The 7,999-nt window shown below is 46.3% G+C and overlaps 1 protein-coding gene across 2 annotated transcripts in view; it reads right to left on the bottom strand.

Moving 5' to 3' along the window:
• Positions 1 to 6,227: 6,227 nt before the first annotated feature.
• Positions 6,228 to 7,999, bottom strand: part of CDYL (chromodomain Y like) — a 126,734-nt gene continuing 124,962 nt past the window's right edge. For both annotated transcript variants that reach the window (XM_047797692.1, XM_047797693.1), the window contains one exon: positions 6,228 to 7,859. In XM_047797692.1, coding sequence (XP_047653648.1) covers positions 7,701 to 7,859 — 159 coding nt within the window. In that variant the 3' untranslated portion in view covers positions 6,228 to 7,700. The remainder of the gene's footprint in view (positions 7,860 to 7,999) is intronic.

Genomic DNA, 7,999 nt, shown 5'->3' with positions numbered 1-7,999 from the left:
CCTTTAGAATTGTCTCTGTGTGGTGTATCATCTGGGGACAGTTTTACTTCTTCCTTTCCAGTTTCTGTTTCTTTTTATTTCCTTTTCCTGAATGCTATGACCAGGACTTCCTAGCCCATGTTGAGTAAAAGTGACAAGAGTGGACATCCTTTTCTTGCTCCTGTTCTTAGAGAAAACACTTTCAGCTTTTTGCCATTGAATATGTTAGCTGTGGGCTTGTCACATATAGATAGTGTTTATCATGTTGGCATATGTTCCCTCTATGCCCACTTTCTAGGAGGGTTTTTATCATAAATGGATGTTGAATTTTGTCGAAGGCTTTTTCTGCATCTATTGACATGATCATATGTTTTTTTAAAAACCTTTTAAAAAAATTATAGTTGGTTTACAATGTTCTGTCAATTTTTGCTGTATAGCAAAGTGACCCAACTATACGTATACATACATTCTTTGTCTCATATTCCATGATGATCCATTACAGGGGATTGGAAGTAGTTCCCAGCACGGTACAGCAGGACCTCATGGCTCGTCCACTCCAAATGCAATGGTTTTCATCTACTAACCCCAAACTCCCAGTCCATCCCTCTCCTTCCCCACCCGGCTTGGCAAACACAACTCTGTTCTCCATTTCCATGAGTTCGTTTCTTTTCTGTAGATAAGTTAATTTGTGCCATATATTAGATTTCACACATAAGTGATGTCATATGGTATTTTCCTTTCTCTGACTTTCTTCACTTAGTATGAGAATCTAGTTCCATCCATGTTGCTGCAAATGGCGTTATTTTGTTCTTTTATGGCTGAGTAGAATTCTGTTGTGTGTATGTACCACATCTTAATGCATTCATCTGCCATTGGACATTTAGAGTGCTTCCATGTCTTGGCTATTGTGAATAGTGCCGCAGTGAACATGCGGTGCATGTATCTTTTTGAATGACTAGTTGTGTCTGGATATATGGCCAGACTGTGGGATTGCTGGATCAATTTTGTATTGAGGTTTCTGAAGTAGCCCCATACGGTTTTCCATAGCGGTTGTACCAATTTGTATTCCCACCAGCAGTGTAGGAGGGTTCCGTTTTCTCCACACCCTGTCCAGCATTTATTTGCAGACTTATTAATGATGGCCTATTCTGCCTGCTGTGAGGTGGTACCTCATTGTAGTGTTGATCTGCATTTCTCTAATCATTAGTGATGCTCAGCATCTTTTCATGTGGCTGCTGGCCATCCCTGTGTCTTCTTTGGAGACATGTCTGCTTGGGTGTTCTGCCCATTTTTCAGTTGGGTTGTTTGTATTTTTGCTGTTGAATGAGTTGTTTGCATGTTTTGGAGATTTAGCCCTTGTTGGTTGCATTGTTTACAGTTACTTTCTCCCTTTCTCTAGGTTGTCTGTCTGTTGGTTTATCTATCTATCTATCTATCTATCTATATCTATTTATATGATTTCCTTTGTTGTGCAAAAGCGTGTAAGTTTGATTGGGTCCCATTGGTTTTATTTCTATTGCCTTGGGAGACTAACCTAAGAAAACATTTGTATGGCTGATGTTGGAGAATGTTTTGCCTATGTTCTCTTCTCGTTGATGGGGTCTTGTCTTAGGTTTAAGTCTTTAAGCCATTTTGAGTTTATTTCTGTGCATGGTGGGAGGGTGTGTTCTCGTTTCATTTGATTTATATTCAGCTGTCCAGTTTTCCCAGCACCACTTGCTGAAGAGACAGTCTTTTTCCCAGTTTATATTCTTGCCTCTTTTGTAAAAGAGTAGTTGACTGAAGGTGTCTGGGTTCATTTTTGGGTTCTCTATTCTGTTCCATTGGTCGGTATGTTTGTTTTTGTACCAGTACCACACCGTCTTGATGACTGTAGCTTTGTAATATTGTCTGAAGCCTGAGAGAGTTATGGCTCCTGCTTGTCCCCCCCTCCCCCCCCCGGGATCATATGGTTTTTATTCTTCAGTTTGTTGATGTGGTGCATAACGTTGACTGATGTGCAGATACTGAAAAATCCTTGTATCCCTAGGATAAATCTCACTTGATCATGGTGGATGATTCTTTCAATGTACCATTAGATTTTGTTCGCTAATATTTTGTTGAGGATTTTTGCATCTCTGTTATCAGTGATATTGGCCTGTAATTTTCTTATTGTGATAGCGTTGTCTGATTTTGGTATCAAGATGATACTGGACTCAATGAGTTCCGAAGTATTCCTTCCTTGGCAATTTTTTTTGAAATTTTTTTGGAATAGTTTGGGAAGGATAGGTGTTAACTGTTCTTTAAGTGTTAAGCCATCTGGTCCCGGACTTTGGGAAGGCTTTTTTTTTTTTTTTTTTTGTCTTTTGTCTTTTTGTCTGTTGTTGTTGCTATTTCTTGGGCCGCTTCCGTGGCATATGGAGATTCCCAGGCTAGGGGTTGAACCGGAGCTGTAGCCACCGGCCTATGCCAGAGCCATAGCAACGCGGGATCCGAGCCGCGTCTGCAACCTACACCACAGCTCACGGCAACACCGGATCGTTTAACCCACTGAGCAAGGGCAGGGACCGAACCCGCAACCTCATGGTTCCTAGTCGGATTCGTTAACCACTGCGCCACGACGGGAACTCCTGGGGAGGCTTTTTTAAAGTTACTGATTCAGTTTCGTTGCTGGTGAGCGGTCTGTTCATATTTTCTGTTTCTTCCTGGTTCAGTCGTAAGAGGGCGTCCATTTCTAGGAGTTTGTCTGTTTCTTCCAGTAGTCTCTTACCCTTTGTGTATCTATGGTGTTGAAACTTTTTTTCACTTCTGATTTTATTGACTTGGACTCTTTTTTTTTTTTTTTTTCCCTCTTGATGAGTATGGCTAAAGGGTTATAAATTTTGTTGATTTTTTTTCAAAGTACTCTTAGTTTCATTGCTATTTTCTATTTTCTCCTATTTCATTTATTTCTGCTCTCTTTCCTTCTGCTCATCGTTTAAAAAATTTTTCCAGTTCCACTAGGTGTAAGGTTAGGTTGAGATTTTTCTTGTTTCCTGAGGTAAACCTGTATTGGTATAAACTTCCCTCCTAGAGCTGCTTTTTGCTGTGTCCCATAGATTTTTTTTTTTTTTACATTTTTAAGCCATTTTATTACTTTGAGAGTATGTATAACATTCAGGACTCTTATAAAGCACCTACTTAATGGAAACACCATGTATGATTTCTCTTACATGAGCATGCTCATTATTGTTTAATAATTAGATTTATTTTATATTGAAACAGACCTAGAAGAAATTGGCTTTTAAAAAAGATGTGGATATTTTATGTTGTTACACCTGATTTTTGAACTTTATTTGTATTTAAGGGCCTCAACTAAGAAAAGAACCCTAAAGGTTTACCTGTCATTGAGTGGGCATCTACTGTATCATACTTTATCATCTCATATCCTCGACCTCGTCCTGCATGACCGCTCATCCTCTGTATCGCCCCCTGTCGGGCAGGCGGACGTGAGCATCCCCATTTACAAATAAGGAAACTCAGACGAAGGGCTCAAGCGACTCCAAGGCCAGATCGTGCCTGAATGTGTCCCACAGATTTTTGGATCGTGGTTATTTTCATCTGTCTCCAGGCATTTTTAAAATTTCTTCTTTGGTTTCTTCAGTGACCCATTGGTTGTGTAGTAACATACTATCTAGCCTTCAAGTTTGTGGTTTTTTTATGATTTTAATTTTTTTCCATTACAGCTGGTTTACAGTGTTCTGTCACTTTTCTGCTGTACAGCATGGTGACCCAGGCACACATACACGTATACATTGTTTCATGCTTCATCATGTCTCTGTTTCTTTGGAGGTGTTTGTTGTTTCTATGCTTGATTTCTAGTCTCAAGGTGTTGTGGTTGGAAAGATTCTTGTTATGACATTTTCTTAAATTTATCAAGGATTATTTTATGGCCCAGCACGTGACCTCTGCTGGAGAATGTTCCACGTGCACTTGAAAAGAATGCGTATTCGGATGCCTTGTGGTGGACTGTTATTTATTAAGTCTGTCCGATCCAATGTGCCCTTTAAGGCCAGCACTGCCTTAGTGGTTTTCCGTCTGGGTGATCTGTCCATTGATGTAAGTGGGGTGTTGAAATCCCCCCAGAACCGTGTTACTGTCACTTTCTCCCTTCATGTCTGTTATTTGCTTTACATGCTTAAGTGCTTAGAGGTTGGCTGCACACACATTTTCAACTGTTACGTCTTCTTGGATTGATTGTTCTGTAATACCCTTCTTTGTCCCTTGTCCCAGGCTTTGTTTTAAAGTCTGCTTTGCCTCCTAAGTGTTGCTACCCTGGCTTCCTTTTGATTTCTGCTTCTGCGGGGAATAATTTTTTCCATCCTCTTATGTGTCTTCAGATCTGAAGTGAGTCTTCTGTAGGCAGCGTATGTCCGTCTTGTTTTTTGTGTCCATTTTCAGCTCACTGATCTGCTTCTCTGTCGTTTAGTCCACACTCGGTTCTTTCTGGTGTATTTTTCTTTTTGGTTATTGCATTCTTCATCTGTTGGGTTGTAACTTCTTGCTCTGAGCATCCATTCTTCTCCCTTTGATGGCCTTTGCCGTCATTACTCTCAACTCTTCCTCAGGCAGCTTGCTCTACTTCATTTAGTCCTTCTGGAGTTTCAACTTGCTCCTTTGTTTGGCAGACGTTCCTCTGTTGCCTCTTTTTGCCTAACTCACTGTGCCGGGTAGGTTGGTTACTTTTCCTGATCTTGGAGAAGAGGCCTTTTGTAGACGTGTGTGTCCCAGGAGTGCACTAGGGCTGCATGCTGGGGTGCCTCCTGTGTGGGCTGCATGGGCCTTTGTCGTGGCAGCGATGTGGGTGAGCTGCTATGCTCCGAGGGCCCCTGGTCCCCCGGTCTGGTTGGTTGGTAGGCCCCACCTTGTGGGGAGGATGTTGGCCACTGGTTGTTGGGGCCTGGTCCTGAGGGGGCTGGCTGCAAAACCCCAGGGGTCCTACTGCAGTGCTGGCTTACTGGTGGGTGGAGTTGAGGTTCAGGAAAGCCTAGGGCTGATGCCTGCCTACTGGTGGGTGAAGCCAGGGCTTGGGGCTATTGCCCACCCACTAGCCGGCAGAGCTGGGTTCCGGGGTCTGGCTGTGGGACCCTGGGCCCCAGAGCTTATGTTGGACTGCTGGTGGGTCGTTTTGGGATAGGGTGGTGGACGGGCCCAGCTCCTCCAGGCGCAGGATAGTTTGCAGACCATCAACTCCAGGTTTTAGACTTTTTCCACTTGAGAGTCGTAAATCCCGAGCGGCCAAGCAGCCTCCAACAACCCTCTCTGCCCAGCGCTCCCAGTCACAGAAGCCCAGGCCTACAGGACAGGCTGGAGGCTCCAGGCACAGAAAAGCCAAACACCCCAGAGCTTGCATCTCAGCCCGGAGATGATGGTTTAACTGGTTTCCTGGGCCGCTGGTGGTTCTGAAGCCCTCTCCAGGTGAGCCTGACATCCCCCGTGCCCAGTGCTCGGAGCGCCAAAAGCCCGTGTTCATCTCTTGATGCTGGCAAGTGCAGCTGCTGAGGGAGGCAGGTGCACAGGGCAGTGCAGCGTGAACGCGGGCTACCCGGGCTCCAGCGCCCCCACCTGTTTCCTCGGGTGTAAAGCTGAACAGGTGTGTGCAGTGGCAGATTCAGGACGTCGTTCCAGTTCTGGGCTTTACTCTGAGGCCTAAAGGCACTCAGAGGTCTGCCTCGCCTGGGTGAAGTCTCTCCCTTCCAGGGGAGGGCTGCCCCCAGCACGTCTGGAGGCCCCCAGGGCGTTCTTGGACAGGAAGGGCCTGGCTGGCGAAAGCTGGTTACGGGAAGGACAGAAAGGCCTCGGGGAACCCAGAGGCCACAGAAGGGGCCGACTGGACCGGGCTTCCTGAGGGCAGCGCCGGACGCAGCGGACAGCCTGTGCGCCTGGCTCTGTCCCCTTGTTGTCCCGCTAGCGGGTAGCTGCTGGTTCTCCTGTAACAGTTTCCTTCTGCCGCGTGACGTTCGTTGGCAGCAGTGTCAAAGCCAAGGAAAGTATAAGCAGGTTGGAGCCCCGAGGGGGCCGGGCCCTGGCCCCGGCCCCTGCTCTGTCCCGAGGGCAGCGGGGTGGCCCTAGCTGGCTGCCCCCCCACCCCCACTTCTGCTTACACTGTGGGGTGGACTTCCCGTACCCTGCTCAACCGTGGTAGGCCCCTGAGCGTATTTCACCAAAAAGAGAGGAAACAGCCCCTGAGAAATCTCAGAAGGGAGGAATTATCAGAGAAACATTTCAAATGTGTTAAGAAATATTAGTTTTATTTAACCAGTTTTCACAGCTGAATATTTATTCTATAAAAACTTTACAGATTGTACAGTTTATATATAGTTCAAACTACGGAACGAAAAAGTAGGTCCCACAGATGCAAAAATACTGCACCAACCAGTCCAAGGTAAAGGCAGATTTACACACTGTACAGCTCTCCACGAGGCCGGGAGGTGGTCGGTTCTAAGTATAAACTTCAAAACTGTACAAAAATAAGGTTTTGATTTTATTTCACTTGTCATACATTCAATATGATTGCAAGCTCAGAAGCCTAGCCCGGGCCAGGCGTCTGGAATCAGGAATCAGCCCCCACTCCCGGCAGGAATGGGGACATGATGTACACAGGGCACTGCTGGACAGTAGCCTGGACTTGGTGTGTTGTGTGGACATGAAAGTAGAGACCAAGAACCTTAAACATCGAATAGAAGGTAGTTCTTTCTCTGAAAAAGGAGTTTCTGCATTTAATAGTGTGCCGAGAGAATTTTAACTTATTAAATAAAATATATTCTAAGTGAACCTAAAAATTACATTTTATAAACATAAAAATACCTTTTTTTTTTTTTGGTGTAGTACATCAATCGTATCTGCAAATAGAAAACCAAAACTGCATATAAAGTAGAATTTCTCACCCAGCCACAAGAAGCACTTATGTAGTATTTTACAAAAGGGTCAGAAAAACAAATTAGAAACCCACTAGGATTAACTTACAACTTATGATACCATACTCAGGCTATCCAGTGATTCACTAATACTGCCAAACAAGCTTTCCCCGGAGAGTGGTTTCTTCATGGTGACTGGGTAAGAAGCGGGCAGATTTTAACAAAGGAAGCGTCCGTCAATTGATGTCTCAGCATGAATCCTAAGTGTGTTTTATTTTGTCTGGGGTTATGTTCAGTGGGCGTCTCCTCAGAAATACTTCTCCAAGATAAGCCTTCCTTTGGATTTAGGATTTTCCAGCTCTGAGGCTTTGTACCTTCTTGGAGACAAGGGCACGCCTCAGATCTTTCTGGGTTTTGGTCTGGGGCAGGGGAGGCGAGGCTGGCTAACACCTCTTTAGATGCTGTTTCTAGAAAGAAAAAGTAAGGAAAACAAACATCATTCCAGACTTTTCTGCCACCCAAACCAGGAGGACGCGCTTCTCTCGAATACAGAAGTAGCCGAAGAAAACAAACGTCAGCGCCTCCAGGAGCCGCCCGGAGCCCCCCTGACACTTTGATACTTGGGGTCCTTGCTAAGTACAAAATAAGGACGTTTGGCCGAAGGAGCGTTGTAGTTATTTATTGTCAAGTTACAGTACTTAAAACTCCTTGGTCATAAACAGCTGGGCTGTCTCAAGTCCTGCCTCCAAGCGCGAGCTACAGAGCGAGCCTGGCTCAGGCCGGAGGGGGCGCGGGCCCCCTGGAGCCCCGCCGTCCCGTGCGAGCCCCGCGGCGCCGGCGGCCGGCTCAGAACTCGTCGATCTTCCGCTGCAGGTACTTGAGCATGGAGTCCATGCCCTGGGCCGAGCCCCAGATCTTCCGCAGCACCTCGCACTCCCGCTCGTTGGCCTGCTCCAGCTCGGGCTTCATGCTGCAGCGCACCAGCGCCTTGGACTCCTCCAGCACCTGCGCCAGACAACGGGGGCGGGTTAGCCGGCAGGGACCGGGGCCGCGAGCCGGGCTCCCGGCCGCCCCCACGTGTGCAGAGGCAGCGGCGGCACCCGAGGCGCTGCCCCAACGCCTCCCCACACCGGTCAGGCCCCCGG

This window comes from Phacochoerus africanus, chromosome 9, assembly GCF_016906955.1.
Source record: "Phacochoerus africanus isolate WHEZ1 chromosome 9, ROS_Pafr_v1, whole genome shotgun sequence".
In the NCBI taxonomy this organism is placed as follows: domain Eukaryota; kingdom Metazoa; phylum Chordata; class Mammalia; order Artiodactyla; family Suidae; genus Phacochoerus; species Phacochoerus africanus.
The sequence above is the reverse complement of the archived record's forward strand: the minus strand, read 5'-3'. Positions and strand labels throughout refer to the sequence as shown.